The following is a 20,675-nucleotide window of genomic DNA, read 5'->3' as shown; positions in this document are numbered from 1 at the left end:
AATCCACATTCGGTTTATTAGATGCCCTGCACTAAGATAGCAACACAGGATGCAGCAGACCCTAATTTTGCACATATGGTTTCATTTTGTTGGATTAAATCTGATGGTAACTCTTTCACCACATTATATGTTTGCTTCTCATGTAACCAATTCATGTTAGAATTCTGAGCTCTCTAGGGGAATTGGTAGATTATGATTTGTACCACTGTGCCTTCAGTGGCTAACTGTTAAGCCTCTAATGAAGATATTATTTCAGAAAAGCCTGAATCTGGTAACTTTTTTATTAAGAACATTCCAAGAAGACGCAAGCATATAGTTATTTCATGATACAGCTTGTAGGCAAGAATGACTTGGCAGTAAACGGCGGGAAAAAAGAATGAATAGAGCAATAGAGGAATTTAAGAAAGGCATTGTCAACCATTCTTTAATTGTGGGGTTTAAAATTTATTTCCTTGTATTTACAATTAGAATATAATTTTTCCTTTGCTTTTTAAATTTATTTAATTTATTTTATTTTTGGCTGTATTGGGTCTTCATTGCTGCGCGCAGGCTTTCTCTAGTTGGGGCAATTGGGGGCTACTCTTCGTTGCTGTGCACGGGCTTCTCATTGCAGTGGCTTCTCTTGTTGCAGAGCACGGGCTCTGGGCGCGCGGGCTTCAGTAGTTGTGGCACGTGGGCTTAGTAGTTGTGGCTCGCAGGCTCTAGAGCACAGGCTCAGTAGTTGTGGCACACGGGCTTAGTTGCTCCGCGGCATGTGGGATCTTCCCGGACCAGGGCTCGAACCCATGTCCCCTGCATTGGCAGGCGGATTCTTAACCACTGCACCACCAGGGAAGTCCCCTCCTTTGCTTTTTATTGATACACTTAAACATATATGTGTGTGTGTATATAGATATGCATCTAAAAAAACTAAAACAAAACTAAAAGCTCAGGTTTACTTTTCAGTAATCATCTATGCTTATGGCTTTTATAATCGTTCCCTGTATTCACTGATCTTTGCTAGTTCTGTTCCTTAAAAAGGACAGCTAACTCCCAGGCATCTGTGGCTGGATTCTCCTCGCAATGGCTCATTTCCTTTTAAATGTATTAACAAGTAGCTTCCAGTGTACCTAATTGTAGCTTTGTTGACTTTCCACCTCTCTCTGCTTATTGAACTAAAAGAAAAGTACATTAAAGCTTATATAAGTGGCCAGGTTTTCTGGTTTGGGGACAGTTTAAAAGAAAGCAGACCTTTCATTAAAGTGAAAGGGAGTAGACTAGTCCTAACATTGAGTAAACTGAATGGATATGTGCAGGGAGGCACAATAGGAAAACTGGACACTTCCCAAAGCCACCCAAGTTTGCCCTTTGCCATTTTACTGTATTATTTTAGGTTTGAACTTAATTCCCAGAATGTCAAATATACCGATATTCACATGTAAGTACAAAAACATATCCTGAAGCCAAATAGAAAAAAAAAGTGCTTGCCACCTTCCATTGGTTCAAATAATTAATGTGAAAATTAGCTATAAATTTTTAAATGTAGTTATTTCATATTTTAAAATATAATCCATGCACGTGTTTTTTTTAAAGTCTCTAGTAGGATAATTCCCTAATTGATGTAGAATGGAAACTAAAACATTTACATTTTTACTTATTTCCAATTTAAATTGCATTTGGGGGAAAAAAAAGGATATAGAGTTTTGCTTTAGTTGGCCTTGTTTTACTGCCATGGGAGTTTACTTTCATCTCAGTCCCATAGATATGTGTGAGAAATTCTTTAGGGCCTGAAACAAGAGTATCTTCAGGGTTATATGATCTGACCTAATCAACCATGAGTGCTCTCATACTCTTTTTAAAAAATCCCTTTAAAAGCTCTTTAATGAAGGCCTTTCTCAGTCATCTTCTCCTTCTTCCCCTGATTAGACGTTGATGAGTGCAGCATCATTCCTGGGATATGTGAGACTGGCGAATGTTCCAACACCGTGGGAAGCTATTTTTGCGTTTGTCCACGTGGATATGTAACCTCAACAGATGGCTCTCGGTGCATCGGTAAGCCTCGTAGTTTTGAAGGCACAATACACTGCTTCTTTCTAATGACAGAACAGCCCAAACAGGTACGGAGATGGCAACGATTATAAAACGACAGGGAAAATGGCTGAAAGAGTTGTTTAAAATAAACGGTACCACTATTGAGGGATTGATCGACCAGGTGCTCTTTGCAAAAACTTCAGTTTCAGAAACCATCTGGGTTTGCTTTATGTTGTCAAAGCTATTTTTGAAATGAAGAAAGATTTCCTCAAGACATTGCTCTTGCCAAGTGTTACAGACACAAAGGCATGAGAAAGATTTTTAAAAATCTACTTTGGGAGACAAAATGTAGTCATTAAGGGTTCTTTCATTGCTATGAATCATGAATGTAGTCAGAGTCTTATTTACTTAGCATGTGTTTATTCTAGTGAAAATAGTTATTGCAAAAAAGAAATCGATACCTTTAATTTTGTTTTAAGCATATTTTAATTAAAGGCATATATATTTTCATGTTCTCTTTTGTTTAGAAAGATAAAACAGTCATGTGTAGGTCATCTATTTTTGAACAAGCCTTAGACTTTAAGAGCACTAAAGGTTCATATAGTACAGGAATTAGGGAAATTAAACCAGCACCCAAAGATGGGAGTTGCTTGGTTCGCTGGAGGACTGGGCAATGACCGTCTCCCATCCCCACTGGGAGGGTGTGTGAGCAACTAACTTCCAGGGACTTTGTAAATCCAAAGGATGTCCAAGTGAACTGGGTTGATGAGAGGAAATAACAGAGGGTTCAGGATGTAAGCTAGAAGTCCTAGGCCACCAGTAAAAAGGCTTGAATTCACTGGATAAAATGTGTTGCCAAACATTATGCTATGGCAGTGCAACAGCAAACATGAGAAATGGAGATCCTGCCTTCAGAATACTATGGTGTCATCATAAATAGTAATAGAAAAGTAGCAATAGCAGTCAAAGAAGAAGCTTGTGGTAGTGGTAGTAAAATTGACAGCTGCCATTTATGAAATACATACCACGTTTAAGGCACTGGACATCTGTATCACCTCATTATCACATAGTGGTGGGGCCTTGAAGTACCTGTCTGTACTTCAGTTTCTTCTAGTAAATGTTCAATAAAATATTTCTTATTACTTCTATTATTATCATTAGGGGAAGGAGGAGGTATAGGAGAATGAGGATGTACTCCTTAAAATAGCCCTGTATGATAGGCATAATTATTCTGATTTATATGAAGGAATTGAGGTTTAGAGAGGTAAAGTGACTTACATGATGTTTCAGGGCTGACAAATGGAGCCACGATTTGAATCCAGGTCTCTCTGCACCTGTGTTACTATGGTTCTGTACTGTCTCCTTATCTGCTTTAAGGTGACAGAGACCCTGTGCCTAGATATCAAGGTCTCCAGCATGAGTGGTTTCTCTACCACCGCACTGACAGTCTGCTTTGAAAAGTACAATGTCCATTTGGAGCCTCCCTTTCCCATTGGAGAATTATGAGATTTGAATGATGATTATTTGTTCTTCACGGATGAATCAGAGTTCTATCTTACACTAGGTAAAACATTATAGAGACGTTAAGTCTATAAAACTGAGCAAATTAACTGTTTTTATGGTCAGTGTTACCAGTTGGCTCACTGCGTAGTAGGTCTGATTCATTTAACATAGTTTAACAGAATTGAAAATTAGTAGAACTACCTATACTTGGCTTAATTTTCTTAAACTGTATAGGAAAAGAATGTGCATACACATACACACATATATGCAGTCATCAGCTTGAAATAGGCATGAACTCAACTCTGTTGGAAAAATGTCAGGTTGGGAGTCATCGTTGAACATCACTGGCTGGATGCCATAGACCCTGACTTCAGGAAACTTATATTCTAGAAATGGCTAGAAGAAATGTGGCTGGAGACATAAGTGAGGTTATCACCATGAAGTCTGAAAATGCCAAATAAGATGTATGTATTTTATTTGGTAGACAATGTGGAGTAATTGAAGGCCTTTGGGAATGAATTGTACAACTAGACCAACTAGTAAGAAGGCAGAATTTGCCTTAACAAATGTTAGTGTTTTCTATCAGATTTCTAAGTTGTTTCTTTCTCTCTCATTTCTTAAGTTTCTAAGTCTTTCTTTAGTCAACACATGGTCATTTTTTTGCATTGAAAAGGAAGCATATTCTTCATCATATTCAGATAATCATGATCAAGATCCCCAGTGATTTTCTGAGGTTGTTTTCTTCAATGTCAGATATTTGGTTTACCATTAAATCATGGTAAACTCTATCTCCTGCTTCTTTATATAAAGTTCTCAGCCTTTACTGGACTTTCAAAGCCCTTTAGAACCTGACCCAGCCTGTATTCAGGACTCATCTCTAACCACTTATACCTCACACGCACATTTCTCTTATTGCAGTACATGAGCACACTGCCCACAGTACTTCCTCTACCTGAAGCATCTTGATTTCCCCCTTCTATGTTTGTTAAAACCCAGCTCATCCTTTAAGTCCCCACTTAGATATCACATTTCTTTATAGCCATCCCTGCTTAACCCACATTTTCTTCTCGGGCAAAATCAATCCGCCCTTCCCATAATATTTTTTATTTCCTTCATTTCTGGGTTTATCACAGTGTCACAGGTATTTGTGCTTTACTCATTGGCCAGACTCTGAGTGCCATTAGGTCCTGTCTTATGCAGCTTTCTGTCCCCTGTGCCTTATGTAGTCCCTTCCTTAGAAGTCTGGGCTCAGTAAACCTTTCCTGAATAAATAGGCAAACCAGCAAATGAATGAATGAGATGGCATTGAATGTAAGAATTTAATGTTGGTTAATAAGTGCTTTGCATCGTTTGGCATCCTGCTGGACATGATGTGATGGCACTGAGTTACAGTTCCCAGTGCTCAGAAGGTGAGAAAGCCTGCTTGAGCTCCAGAGACCTGAGGCACAGTGAGTTCTTTGCTAACCATGAGTCCCCATTCATTTCAGTATCAATATCCTGACCCAGGAATAGAGGAAGGCCCCTAAGGAGGGGAGAATGACGTTCCAAAATTGCAAAACCAATGTTAAAATTAAGTAATAAGCAGCTTAAAAATGTTTTGAATAACTATGTTTCATTTGGAATAAGTATGTGTTTTCCACATATGAAAAAAATAAATCTAGCATTTTAATATGTAAGAGATCTTTGGTTTTGATTTTTTAAAATCTGAGTCTGTATTTTCTTAGATGGAATTTATTTATGATTGAATTATATATGTCATAAATATTTCCATGCTGTTTATTTTGTAACCACATGTATGCTAACAATAACGAGTTGGATGAACTCAAAGCTTTTTCTTAAGTAAGAAACTGCATGTTATCTGCACCTTTATTTAAGAGTGGGCACATGCTGAATGCTGCCCTAATTCCTTATTCTAGTGAATCAAAACATCTTGAATCTATACAACATTATAAAGCATCCATAAGCTGCCTTTTCTTTTATGTGTAGGAAATAGCTTTATATGTAAGGCAGGAGAGTTTAGCGGGGCATTTTAATTATAATGAGGATAGTTTTTCCCATTTCATTTTATGCTAAATATAAAAATCAAATTCTTAATTTGATTTTATCTCCTGTTTTCCATCCAGTTTTTAAAAATATACTGGAAACAGCTCTCCTTTTTAACAAAGAGTACTAACATATGTCATTTCGAAAAAGAGTCAACCCATACCTAATATTTTTTTTCTTAGAAGCATTTTTAATAGCACAACTTAATGACCCTTATATCATTTAGTAATTCAGTGTCATTATAATATTCATGGCATTATTAATACCTAATTTCCACGTTGCAGTATAGGCAAGAAGAGTGACCGCCAGTCAGTGAGTCAGTAATGATTGACAAGCAGCCGTGAGCAAATTCTGTATGCAGGTTAATGTGCCAGCTGCTGTTGTGCACACAGAACTAGCAGGGACCCTATTTGGGGGAGTGGAAAGTGCCAGTCAGCAGCAAGTGAAGTTCAGAAAATGAAAGCAAGCATTTAGAAGTCCTTAAGGTAATATGATGTTGCCACAATATCCTAGTGCGTTTCCTTGAGCTTTACAAAAGTTTCAGTGCACAGTATTGCCGTGGAGTATTCTTGAGAAAACAAAACCTGAAAACATAATGTGAAAAGTAGTAACGTAAGAGAAAGTTTGAGGCAGTGGGTAGTTAATTGCTAAATAATTTCTTAGCCAATAAATGCTGTAAGTCCAAAAGAAAGTCCTGATTGTTATAGTTAAAATTCTCAAGGAAGTGAGCACTGATAGAGACTTTGAAAGATGGATGGGAGCTAAACAAAGGAATAAGACTGCACTGAGCGAAGAGAAAGGTGTCAGCAGCACTACAGATGCTGAAAGTGAGGGGGCTTGGGAGACGGTGAGGAGAGCTTGTCTGGGAAAGAGAGCTGAGTAAGAAAGTAGTTGGAGACAAAACAGGAAAGATGGGTTAAGATGAAGATTCTGTTGTTGAGGCTCGTTAACTGCCATGCTAGGAAGTTGCAGGTTGATCCTGAGGACGGTGGAGCCCATCAAGAATTCTGAGTAGCACAGAGACAAAAGACAATGAGGGAAGACTGTTTAAGCGAAATGAGGAAGATCTTCAGACAGTGATACAGAGAGATGGTCAGGATATGCTGTCCTTGGGCAGCACTCTGTGTGATGATGGGTGTTGATTACATGTGTGTGCGTGCATTTGCAACAAATGCTTGAAGGATAAACCAAAACTCCTAAAAATGTTTAACTAATGGAGGAAGGGGAGACAGGGATGAAACGGTATACTGTATAGTGTTCGCGTTTTAACCACAAAATCATATAAAAGGCGACTGGTGGAACAGGGGTAGTAGTTTTAATTAAAAAAGAATGTCCTAGAAAGAGAAGGTTAGACAATGAGGAAGACAAACTTCACTATTTTAAAGGAAGAAGTAAACCTAGGAGCCACAGTCGTTCTCTTTCTTTCATTTTTCCTAGTTCTAGTTAGTCTTGTATGATAGAAACACAAAAGCAACATGAAAGTATTTTAGGAATAGCAAGAATCTGCAGAATTAATCAAGTGGAACTCAGGTTGGCGCCAGACTCTCAGCGAGGCAAGTGCAGGCCTCCAGTATCAGGGGCTGATGTCTGAGACAATGGTTTCTATTTACTGAACACCTACTGTCGCTAGTCTTCTGACCTGAGCTAACCTCATCAGGGTTTTCTGGCTGACCCCTTCATTTTTAATGAGCAAAACTCATTCAACAGGAGACGTATTTTTTTCAAGGTAAGCCCCACCCCCATCTTTTACCAAGTTTTCATCACATTGTATAATTAACTGTTAGTTCACTTAAATCAAGTTTAGACTAAATGTCAAGCCATGAAACAAACTCTGATAAGGGTACCATTATTTTGTTTCAAGATAGATTTATATTTTAATCAGAGGAGACGGATTGCTTCCTCTTCCTCAGTGTGGCTTTAAATAAGACTTGATGTAAATCTTCTTCTGGGAGTGTAACGAGGGTGATAGGAGATTATTAGAGGACTAGACATGTTTTTGTTACTTATGACATATCAATTCTACAGTTAAATATATACCAAGCATTAGAAGGATTTGTCCTAATGGTGTAATAAATGTGCTTCTTCTGCCTTTGCCCCTAATAATTCCCTATTTCAAGGGATGATGTGCCTAGACAACTCTTAGTTAGTTCTGTAGGGTGCCCCTTTTTACTATTCCATATGGCACATTTCCAACACAGTACTTTCTAAGCACCATGCAATTCAGATATGCAAAGGAAAGAACCTAACTCTCAGCCACTGTCTTCCTTTTGAAATGTATTTTTGAAGAGACCTTAATTGTGAGACATCACACTACATGTGTCTGTATCTCATCCTGATGTGTTTTTTGTTTTTTTTTTTGTTTTTTTATTTATTTATTTATTTTTGGCTGTGTTGGGTCTTCGTTTCTGTGAGGGCTTTCTCTAGTTGCGGCAAGCGGGGGCCACTCTTCATCGTGGTGCGTGGGCCCCTCACTATCGTTGCCTCTCTTGTTGCGGAGCACAGGCTCCAGGCGCGCAGGCTCAGTAGTTGTGGCTCACGGGCCTAGCTGCTCCGTGGCATGTGGGATCTTCCCAGACCAGGGCTCGAACCCGTGTCCCCTGCATTAGCAGGCAGATTCTCAACCACTGCGCCACCAGGGAAGCCCCCCTGATGTGTTTTCGATGCAAAGGATTGGAAGTAGATTGTTTACCTCCCTGATGTTATTAGAAGAGACTAATTATAGAATTTATGGAAAAAAGTTATGACTTACTTTCCAATCTTCTCTTTCTGCCCCTCCACCCTCTCAACAATGACATGGTTTCCTCCAACACATCTTATAAGACTGAGTAGAGGTTTCCAAACTGTGTAGGACAGAAGTTAATTATGTTTATTGAATTTGAAGACCCCCTCTTTAATATCAAAAATGTTTTCAGATCCACACATGATGATAACCCAAAATCTTTGAGAAAATACATAATGAAAAAAAAAAAACTACTGGATGTTTAGTAATAATTTTAAATGAATTTGTATTTTATTAGTCACAATGGAATCTCCATCAGTGGGAACCATAGTAGTGCCTATATATTATGAGGCATTTTCACTTGCATTGCAGTGTTCAGTGTAAGTATAAATTTGTGGAGTCCTCACAATAACATTGCAGACTCCCAAAATCTGAGACTGGTACAGATTCCTGATGAGCCCCTACTCATTTTTTTTACATATTACCTTATTTTCAGTATGGTATTGTATTTGACACATGAGTTGTTTAGAAGTGTAAGGAGTTTTCCTGGTTTGCAAGTCTTCCATGTTGGCTTGAAAAAGTTTTGTGTTTTCTCCACTTGTTGGATAGATATGAGATCAAACTTGTTAACTGTACTGTTCAAATTTTCTCTAGAGCTGCTAGATTTTATCTACTGTGTCTATCAGTTACTGAAAGAGTTGTATAAATGTTTCACCTTGGTAGTAGATTTCTCAGTTTCTCCATGTGGCCCTTTAAGCTTTTGTTTTATGTATTTTGATGCTATGTTATAAGGTGATGAATGTTTAAAAGTATTATATTTTCCTGGTGAATTGAACCATTTTTTGATGTATATTGATGCTCTAAAGCTTTTTTTCTTTTCTTCTTGGTCTGTTTCTAAATATTTTCTCTTGGTCCATTTTATTTCATATTATTTGGCATCACATTTTGTGAGTTGGAGAGGAAGCTTTAAATATATGCCGTTTGGATATGTTTCCTCTCAATCTTTCTGCTTCCTTTTGTCTTAAATGTACTTCTTTAAACAGCCTAAATCTAAATTTTGGGGGGCATAGTCTTAAAATCTTTGTCTTTTAAATTGAGATTTAAATTCATTTGTGTTTATTACAGTCACTGATATATTTGTTTTTATTTCTATTTTCTTTTTTCTTCCCATTCATCTTGCTTTTTTGTTACTTTTTCTTGCTTTCTTTTGGATTTATTCAGGCTTCCTGCCTTCCATTCTTCCACACCCCATTCTTTTTCCTCTATTGTTTAGAAATACATAGTTTATTTCTCTGGTTTTAGTGGTTATCCTAGCTGTTTGAAGATGCATGTGTAACTTAAAGCCTAGAATTAATCTGTATTTTTACCCACATCTAAATAATAAAAGAATATTAGAATGGTTACACTTTGATCTCCCCCTTCCAATTTAAAAAATTCTAGTCAATTGTCACTCCCTGTTTGCAACAAATTAATCATTATTATTATTGTTTGATATTTCAGTGCTTGTCCATGTATCTAACAATATTTTCCCTCTTTATTCCTTCATACATTTCAAACCTTCCATTGGAATTATTTTCCTTTTTACCTAAAACACCTCTTCTAAAATTTCCTTTAGCAAGAACCTTTTGGTAGAAAATTGTCTCTGTGTTTTCCTGAAAATGAACTTAATTTCCCTTTGGTTTCTTGGGGTACAGAATTTTAGGTTGACAGTTATTTTTTCGCAGCATACAGAAGATACGATTCCATTGTGTTCTAGCATCCACTGGTGCTATTAAGAAGTTGGTGATTGATTTAAATATCATTCCTTAGCCGGTTATCTGTCTTTTCTTTGTAGCTGTTTTTAAGATCTTCACCTTTTCTTTGTTGTTCTTCAGTTTCACAGTGATATGGATAGCTGTGGATTTCTTTTTACTTTTCCTGCTTTGGATTTATTGGACTTCCTAGATCAGAGGTTGTCTTGCAACATCATTAGAAAGTTGTAAACTAGTATCTGTTGACTATTGCCTCCCCACAACTGTCTGCTTATGACACTTTCTAGTACTCTTATTAGATGCAAATTACCTTTTCACCCTCACCTGCATACTTCTTAACCTCTTCCCAACATTTTCCATCTCTTTGACTCTCTGAACAACACTAAAATAATATATTCAGCTATATCTTCCTGCTCAGTAATTCTCTTTTCATCTATGTGCAATACACTGCTTAATCTAGTCACTAAGCATTTTATTTCAGTTATGATCATTTCATTTATAGAAGTTTCATTGAAGTCTTTTACATCTTTTCTTTCATTGTTTATGGGCTTGTTTTTACTGTTCTCATTTTTACATTTGTAATTGCCTTAAACAGATTAAAGATTATTTCATTATTAATTAATATTTAATGAATCATCATTAATTAAAAATAATGATTTTCAGAATTGGTTTGACCATTCCAGTATCTGAAACCTGCTGTTTATTCAGCTAGTTTTTGTTCATTGAGCCTTGTTTCTCCGTGCATTATTTATTTACTTACTTATTTACTGTTAGCTACTCCTTTTTTCCTAGAACTTTATCTATGGGAATTCTTTTAAGACCTATGTCAGTATTAAGTCCTCAATTGTATTGGTTTTTGCGAGTTACTTGGAATATCCCTACCTGGAGACCTCTTTATGTTATATTCTTCCTTTGAAGTTTTTCAGAACACAAACTTAATGTTTTGACATCAAAGCTGTCTGTGTGAGAAAGAGCTTTTGGTTTCAGATTTTTAGGAAGAATCTTTTTTTTCCTCCACCCAGCACTGAGGTATAAACAGGCAAGTCTCTTAGCTGCCTTCCTCTACATTAGCCACATAACAAGGATATAGCTGTTTGGGACTCCTGTTTTATGAGGGAGTTTCCTATTACATTTTGCATTAACGAGGTGAATCTGGGCTTTTATATCTTAGGCTCTAGCCCCTTGTGAAATTATCGGAGTTGAAAATCAAAATCTCCAGAGTTTTGCAGAAGCCCTAAAGGGAAAGCTAGGTGTGCACTTACCTCCTAAGATCCCTGTTTTCACTTCATTTTGAGACTCTGTTTTTTTCCTTCTTTGATGTCAGCAAGATGATGTATTTTTTAAAATAATTTCTCATATTTTATCCAGGGTGTTTCAATTGGGAGAGACACTCAGGGTAGCTAATACACCATTCTGCTGGAAACAGAACATATATTGTTTTATTTAATTCTCCCATCAACCCTGTTCCATAAAGAAGAAAAGATATGTTACAGAATCAGCAGTAATAATATTTTGATGTAAACCTAGGTATCCTGACTCAAAGCCATGACTCTTCTTCTTTTTTTTTTTTTCCAAATCTTATGGTACAGCCGCCTCCTTACAGAGCCTTGAAGAGATCAATACATTCAATCTACCATGTAGCCCTTAATGTGTTTTGTAACAGTGATTACTGTAAAGAGCTTAGGACTTTCTTATCTTAATTTACATCCTATTCTTGAGGAGTGTAGCAATCAAGTAAATCTAGGAATATGATACTTTGGGTTCCTGGAATGAATATCCTAAAAACTATTTTCCTGGATCATTCTTGGGAGTAGAAACCTCCCTGTGAAATTATTCCCAGTGACAACCTATCCAAGCCCAGCTTGTAACGTTTATGAAATGTCTGTAGTGCCTTTAAGTATGCACACATACATCACATTTAGTACTTTGCTCTTGGGCATACTGGATTTCTTTTGGGAAATGGAAGGCATTCTGATTCTTACATGGAGTACCTTCAAACCAATTCTTTAATTTAACAATAGCGTAGAAGCAACCTGAGGTATACTTTGGACCATTCGAGGAAATAATATATTTATTTTAAACTCAATATCTAGTGTAAAAAATTTAGGCCTTCCCTATTAATAGCATTATTTGTAATTAATGGTTTCATCTTCATCAGTGACACGCAGCTCCTGTTTGTTGTGGTACATCTTTCTTCTTGTCACAGACAAAACTTCTTGGAAGCATCTTGATAAAAGTCCAATAATATATAGTGAAACTAGACTTACATTTTTTTGACTCTCTGAATAAAATCCGAAAGTCCTTCCCTCATGGTCTGTGGTGCTGTATATGCTCTTGCCTTCTGTACGCCTCTGGGCTCAGGGACTTCCACCCCCCTTCTGCCTGCTCTTCTCCAGTCACATGGGTTCCTCGTTTTTCACATATGTCAAGCACATCTCCTTCTTTCTCTTTGAACTGCCCTTCTCTCAGGTAACTGTGTGGCTCACGCTCTCATCTTATTAAAGTCTCTTCTCGGATGTCACTGTCTCAAAGGAGCTGTTCTGCTCAACCTTTCTAAAATAGCACCTGCATCAGGTGGATGTTACTGGGGAACAAAGAACCACAAAAGTCTCAGTAGCGAACAGCAGTACATGTCTGCAGGTTGGCTGGGTGACTAATTGACCAGTCTAGGCTGAGACTGGGTTGTCGCTTTCCTTCAAGCTCTGGGTCTGTCTGGGTGTGGCTTCTCACTGCAGTGTTGGCTCATATCTGCTTCACGTCTTTCATTTTTGTGTGCCTGGGATATGGCATGGCATAGGTGCTCGGTGAATATTTGCTTGGTAAATAAGTAAAGGAATGAATAAACGTGATAGAAATTCAACAAATGAGTAGATATAATAGAAATGAAGTAAAATAATTCCCTTCGCTTAGCATCTCCTAACATGTGAAATGATTGATGTGAACTCAAGGTAATTCTGTCATGTCTTCTATTTAATTTTCATATGTTCAGATCAGAGAACAGGCACATGTTTCTCCGGCCTGGTGAATGGTCGCTGTGCACAAGAGCTTCCGGGCAGAATGACAAAAATGCAATGCTGCTGTGAGCCCGGCCGCTGCTGGGGTGTTGGAACCATTCCTGAAGCCTGTCCCGTCAGAGGCTCTGGTGAGCTGCAGGCTGCTCCTCAGGACAGACAGTGTTAGGAAAACTAGTAACAGTGATGTACTTTAGTGTTTCCCTTAAAGACAAGTCATGTTTGCATTCCTGTTAGTGTCTTCAGTATGACTTGGGTGTTTTTTGTGAGGGTTAGGGTGGCATTGGTTATTGGTATCAGGTTTTATTATATCCATTTTGTTAATATTAGAAAAAATCCTAAAAACTGATCATTACTTGACTTTAAGCAAGAATTTTTAATAATTGTCTGCAATGTCAGTATTTCAGTTCAGTTTTAAAACCTCCTAATCTTCTGTTTGAAGCTTGAATAACAAATTTTGGCCTTCATCTATACTTTATTGCAGGAATCTCCTTAGCTTATAGTGTCCCAGTCCTTAAAGCTATGTCCTCTCTTTTCTAATGACCTTGAAAATTAAGAATACAAGGGTAGGAGGATACCTCGCATTCACTTTGCTATATTAACTGCTGTATAACTGAAGCTATACTGGGAAATTAAGATGAATGAGAAGTAGTTCCTCTTGTTAGTATAATATGCATAGTAAAGTACAATTAGTGTTTATCACATAAAGGTATGTTGATAATATGTTATTATATTATCTTCATGTTATAGTATAAATACTATGAAAAATAATAACACTTTTTGAAATATGCTTATAAAGATATGTATCTATAGGTACTATTATGGAGAAAAAAATTAAGGCACATTCTTCCTAAATCTCTAAGCCATGAAATTCCAAAATCGAATAGTAAAAATTTTTAAAAAGCAGAGTTAATGCATAGTATATAATTTTGGAAACTCATCGTTCCACTAGTAGTATATAATAGTAATATCAATACTCAAACAATTGCTTGAGCTAAATAGTTTTCACTTCTTCGTATATAGTGCCCTAATTCTGAGAACAGTTAAGGAAATAAGGCAATCACTATATTCTTGCTTCTTTTCCCTCAGCTTTGATACTTGGACAAATAATGAGCAGGTTTAAAAGTTTACTAAATACTGTCTTCTGTTAAAAATCCACATTAGAAAAAAATTATTCTGAAGCCATATTAATCCCTTAAAGAGAAGAGATAGGAAAAATGTGTAGGTACAATACTGATGGAGATTTAAGTAAAACCAAATATACAGAATGAATTACTTAAAGGTTTAATTTTCATCCATTCAAGTAAATTTCCTGCATTTACAGTTATATCTGGAATTTTATGAGTTGCACTTAGGGACATAAAATCAAAATGTATATATAGATAATTCTTTGGTTATGCAACTCAGTTAAAATATGGTATACATATTTTAATTTTTTCTGAAACATCTGTATCTTTTTCTGCCACTCCTAGCATTGAAAATGTTTATTAAGATAATAACTTACTTATTCATATCATCAAGTGAGGATAACCTAAAATGATTATTACAGTACACAAATTGCCTTTATTACGCAGAAATCCGTTCATTTGTGTTTAACTGAACTTTCTTCTCTTTTAGAGGAATATCGCAGACTTTGCATGGATGGACTTCCAATAGGAGGGATTCCAGGGAGTGCTGGTTCCAGACCTGGAGGCACTGGGGGGAGTGGCTTTGCTCCAAGTGGCAATGGCAATGGCTATGGCCCAGGAGGGACAGGCTTCATTCCCATTCCTGGAGGCAATGGCTTTTCTCCTGGCGTTGGGGGAGCCGGTGTAGGGGCCGGGGGACAGGGGCCCATCATCACTGGACTAAGTGAGTGTTCACTTTGTGCGTAGACTCTTTGGTTTTCCGCCTTAAATAATTTTATAATATCTAACTTTTTTTCCAAAGTATGTTTGTGTGTGTGTCTGCGTGTGTGTGCAGAAACTTATTTCAAGGTCTAAAACATAATATCGTAAAACAGAATCTTAGGAAAGTATTATTTTTATGCTCCATAAACTTTCTACATTGGAGAAAAGAATGAGTGACCCAGGTTCTCTTTGAAAATAGAGATGAGAGCGTGGTAATATTCCAAGTCCAGATGACGCCATTAAAGATCACGTTTTTTGGTTCCATTGTATTTCGTTTGGCTGCTTGCAGCTGCCCTGATCGTACACCCTTTGAATTGTTTTCCAGAACCATTTCTCAACTGAGATAAACTGAATAAGTCTTGCTCTGTGCCTATACAAATATTATAATGAAATAGCTTTCTTTTCTTCGCCCTCTTTTGTTGAATAACTTAAGAAATTGAGAACTGCCAGAATTGGCATTGGTGTGCTTGACATTTAAGTTCATTCTTTTTAAAATAACTGCTCTTGCTAATAATATTTAATGATGTCCTACAGTGTTATGTTTATTCTTTTTGGCATATTGCCTATTTACTATATCTGAATATTCAACTACAAAAGAAAAAAAGAAATGGAAAGCATTCAAATGTACGGTAGAACATTCCTGAAATTTTAAAAAGACACCATTATGGGCAAAGTTTCCAGATGTATAACTTAACAAATGCAAGTTACAACCATGTGTCTCAAGAATAGTTTTTAGATTCTCAACATTAAAGTTTTAATAAAATATAGAATAATGTGGGCTTTTGATATGTACACCTAAATAATATACTATTAAATATCCTCTTAAAAATCGACTTTAAGAAAAGTAATCCATGTTGGAATGATGAAATATCATTTGTGCTCTAATTTTCCATAGCTATCCTGAACCAGACAATAGATATATGTAAGCACCATGCTAATCTCTGTTTAAATGGACGCTGCATACCTACTGTTTCTAGCTACCGATGTGAATGCAACATGGGTTACAAGCAGGATGCAAATGGGGATTGCATAGGTAAGCTCATGATTCTTTAATTCTTGGTTTTCTAATAGCTTTTAGACTACAGGAACAAGTTGGGCTGAATATGATTTTTAAAAAGTCTTTTGAAGTAAAGCTAATTTCCGAACGGTCTCTCCTGTGTGCGTGCCCTTCCGTGTGCTCCCTTAACCTACTGTTGAGCTGGACCACTTCAAGATTCCCCTTCCCTTTCTGGTTCTAAATGTTGTGATTTCTGTCTCTGCTTCCCCCTTTCCTTCCTTCTTAGCCAAGCAACACTGGATATACGGTGGCATCCTTAACATGCAAGAGAAGGTGGAGATTGGGAGGAAGTGGTTGATGAGTCTCTTTTGAGCATGTTGAGTTTCAGGTGTCTCTGGTACTTAATTATAGAGGTCTCAAGCTAAGAGGAGTTTCAGGACTAGAGTTAGAGATTTAGTAGTCAGTAACATACAGGTGGTTATTAGAACCATGAGGGTGAATATTGTCAGCCAGGCTGAACAGCAGGAAGAGTAAAAAGATAACAGGAGTAGTGCAGCTGGAACCCTGTGTACCAGCAACATTAGTAATAATGTTGGAGAGGTGGCAAAATGATCCTGAAAATACATGTCACTGAAGCCTTGAAACGGTATGCTTTCAAGAGAAAAGGAGTGTCACGTGTTAAGTGCAGCAAAAAAATCAAATACAATGAGGACAAAAACACTACTGTATTTGGCAATGAAGAGAGTTTTGATGATCTTTTAAGGGTAGTTTTAGGACCATGGGGATTGAACCGTTTTGAGGTTATTCTTTTATTTATTCATCTTATTAGCAAATAATCATGTATGTGTTTTGTAATTAGCATAACCCTAAATACCAGATTCGGGTTCAGGTCTTCTGTTATAAGATATAGATGAGAGGCCAGGAACAGAGACAGGTAGTATCACAATTTCCCCAAGTAAAATTGAAAACATCTAAGTGCACTATGACTATGAAAAAATGTAAGCCAAATATGATGCTTTGGAAAAACCAATCATTCTAAACTGTATACAGAGATACAAGATCAGAATGATTAAATAAAACTTAGCCCAGGGTCCCTATATACAGGTGCACAGGTTTTGCACCGCCCAACTGTAGAGGGTACCATTCACATAATCTAAGTAAATAGCACACCCCAGGGTTGTGCAGGGTATAACCATATGCATCAGTCCTGCCTTAGCACATACTACTTGGTGCTTGTTTAAGTGATAGACCACGTGGTTATTTTTGGAACACCAGGACATACTGATATATTTATTCTGCTTATATGACTTAAGAATGGTGTTACTGCCAGAAAATATGATTATAAGTATACAACATACAAAACATCCCCTCTTGCACATACATAAGCAGTTACAATCTATCAGACTGAAATTTGATTGACTATTTTTGTTTTGCTATTAATATTTGCTGTTCATGTATCACTGCATGATTCATCAACCAACAAATAAAAATAGGCCATAAGTTTAATATTTTCTGTAAAAATTAACCAAAGACCTCCGTTTAGTTCATGTTAGCACCCAGGTGAGTTTTTAACTCAAATCATTCTATTTTGGAATAGTAAGAAATAATTTGTTTCTGTTGAGCAAAGGTAATCTTACAGCCCTTGAAAATTAAAAGTGTTTTCTAAGTTGGAATATAAAGTACTTTTCAAGGGTAGACATTTCTTACCCCAGTAGTATCTGAGAATTTAACCATTTTGATAATCAGTGTTTCTCAATTACTTCATTTATTTTAGGAGTTTAAAATCCTTATGAATTTTGCTTAAAAATATTCAGTCCTCGGTGAAAACAGAGGAAGGAATCAAAGTGTACAGACTGTAATATTTAAATTCTGTTCCTCTATACAAGGCAAAACAAAGGTGATCATTTGGAGGTAATAGGCATTGAGACTCAGAGTAAAGGAAAAGCATGAAATATACATTTCAGAATGTGGCAGTGGTCTTTTGTGATTAGCATAAAACTTAAAATCTTAAAATAATCCTGGGAAACAAAGCAAACAAAAAAACAAATGGGATTTTAAAATCATATGGAATTGTGAAGTCACTAATAGTTTTTGGTGACTGTTTTCACTTCCGAAGAAGAAATAAATAAGTGAACTGCTGTATCTTCTCTGTGTGCTGGAACCTTGGTGAGGTCCCTGAGGGGCTAAGGAAACAGCAATGAATCAGGGCTGTAAATGGCAAAATAACTGGCAGAACTGTCATAGCAACGAGGGACCTTGGGAACAGGTTCTCCAGGGGAGGAAAAGGTCCTGAAAAGTGACCCTGCTTCCCAGAAGGTTTACCTGAAAAGAGGGGGTTGGGTGCATGCTCTCTCATGTTCTTCACTAGAACAGAGCTTTACAATGACGCTTCTAGAAAGATACATCTATGACACCTTTCTAATCGTTGCATTTCGATGTTGGGTACACAGAGAATTTAAGGGGTCTTCAGCATTGCCTACTGAAGGTAATGTTGCCAGTTGGACAGACCATTAGTTATGCTTGATATGCTTGCTAACGCTCTAAGCTCTGTCTTTTCTCATATTGCTTCATTCCTTTGGCTCAGTGAATTGATTTTATCAACCAAAAGTGTACACGTGAGTCTTAGTGGGCTGAAGGCGTCTTTGGATGAATTGAAAGAGTATTTAATCCTGTTTTTCTTTGTCATTTTTATTTGCTATGAGATCTTTTTTTTCCTCCTTACCAGAGAGGGTTTAATTGCATTCAGTCTGAGTGTATATATCAGTGAAGCTGGTGAGTTTGATAGAGTACAGTTCCTCTTTTAAGAACATCTGTGAAAGGAGTAATCTGTCTATTAAAATAGTAAACCTGTGAATTGACTTTATTGTTGTGTTCTCCAATTTAGCTGAAATTGTATATGTTAATGGCTTCTCATGTATATGAAATGGCAAGTCACTATGCCTAACCAGTCAGCCAGGTTTTTAATTCTACAGCATTCAAGATAATATTTAGTGGGCATTGCTGAAAGAAGATGAATTAAACTTTTTCTAACACTGACAAACTTGATTTCTCTGGGATTTGACTAATCTCCACTGTCTAGTCAGTTGTTTGGTTGTGCAGTCCTTGAATTCTGTGATGGGTTTGCATTTAATCAAGGCTTAGAGAACCTGAAGGAAAACAGTGATGTTTCTCACACTTGGGACCAGAACTAGTATTTGCATAAAACTTGGTTTCATACAAAAAAATCCCTGTGCCAATTTTAAGATCCTAAAGAAACCAGAAGCTACTGAATGTAATAGACCTTGTTTTACTTAATTTCCATTTTTTACCCCATCCTGTGTTTTTTACTTCAAAATATTATCCAAGCCTTGATGCATAGTTACATATATATAGTTGAGTTCACAAAAAATAATTAACAAAAAATTCCATAATTTGTCTCTTTTTTAAAACTAGTAGAAGTGTCAACATGTAATATAAATATATATCTTTAAAAATCTTTAATTATCTTCTAACTCTGTACTAAGCTTTAAAGAGGCTATTAACTTGCCCAGATTACTTAGATAATAAGCATTTTCTAGCGTATTGGAACTCATGGCTGTGTCTTTCCCAAGTCCGTGGTTTTAATCATTGTGCATTACTCAAATTGAAAAGTTGTTATTTCTTGATTAAAGCAAATTCCCTTGTACTCTCCAAGAGGTGTTATTTTTGTAAATCTCCAGACTGGCCTCTGTAGTTGAAGAAAGGAATTTTTATTCATTTATAAATACTCTGATATTTAGACTATTACCACCGACTGGCCTTCTCTCGAATTTGGGAGGCCTAAATGTACTTTAAACAAATATTTCTAGAAATGGAGTGAAGTCTATAATGGTTTCTTTTGCTACTCACAGATGTTGATGAATGCACATCGAATCCCTGCACTAATGGAGATTGTGTTAACACACCTGGATCCTATTATTGTAAATGTCATGCTGGATTCCAGAGGACTCCCACCAAGCAAGCATGCATTGGTAAGGCAGTTTGCTTTCACATATGATGATGTTCCATGAAATATAGTGACCCAGGCTGTTGAGGTTAAAAGTGAATTTATTAAAATAAGACATGGAATGAATAAGTGCTGTTACATTATTACAGATTTACTTATGCTACCCTCAATGCTCTCTTCGAACATAAACACTTTTTGCATGTGTAACACAGGCAACGTGATATCTGGCTTCCAAAAAAAATTTGGTTTCTGTTCCTTCCCTAGATCACAGCTTCCTTTCTCCAAGTAACATCAGTAGCATTACTGCTCTCTGATAACGGAGCTTAAGATTTATCGTCGTTTTCAACTACTGTTTCTTTGAACCTCACACATAGTTGGACACCAAATCTAACCTACTCTTTATTCACAGTTTCCTTGCTATGCCCACCATCCTCGTCCAAACCTCTCCCTCACTGCTGATTCATCCCAGAATTCTTTTAGCAGATGACTCTGCTTGTCTTCTTTTTCATTTCCTATTCATCCCTGGCAGTTACTTGAATCACTTATTCCAGCAATTTCTGTCATGTAGCTCTTAATCCAGATATTTCTGTAGTTACTTCACTCTTACTCAACTCCTTGCTGACTTTTTTTTAAATTAATTTTTATTGGAATATAGTTGATTTACAATGCTATGTAGTTTCTGCTGTACAGCAAAGTGAATCAGTTATATATATACATATATCCACTCTTTTTTTAGATTCTTTTCCCATATAGGTCATTACACAGTATTGAGTAGAGTTCCCTGTGCT

General features: G+C 36.7%; 1 protein-coding gene across 1 annotated transcript in view; it reads left to right on the top strand.

The window, feature by feature from the left end:
* Nucleotides 1-20,675, top strand: part of FBN2 (fibrillin 2) — a 223,821-nt gene that overhangs the window by 104,524 nt on the left and 98,622 nt on the right. The window contains 5 exon segments of the mRNA XM_036848958.1: nt 1,906-2,031; nt 13,016-13,168; nt 14,655-14,888; nt 15,822-15,959; nt 19,793-19,912. Coding sequence (XP_036704853.1) covers nt 1,906-2,031; nt 13,016-13,168; nt 14,655-14,888; nt 15,822-15,959; nt 19,793-19,912 — 771 coding nt within the window.

The sequence above is a fragment of the Balaenoptera musculus genome, chromosome 3, assembly GCF_009873245.2.
Source record: "Balaenoptera musculus isolate JJ_BM4_2016_0621 chromosome 3, mBalMus1.pri.v3, whole genome shotgun sequence".
NCBI lineage: Eukaryota > Metazoa > Chordata > Mammalia > Artiodactyla > Balaenopteridae > Balaenoptera > Balaenoptera musculus.
This window is presented reverse-complemented; position numbering and strand designations above follow the sequence as displayed.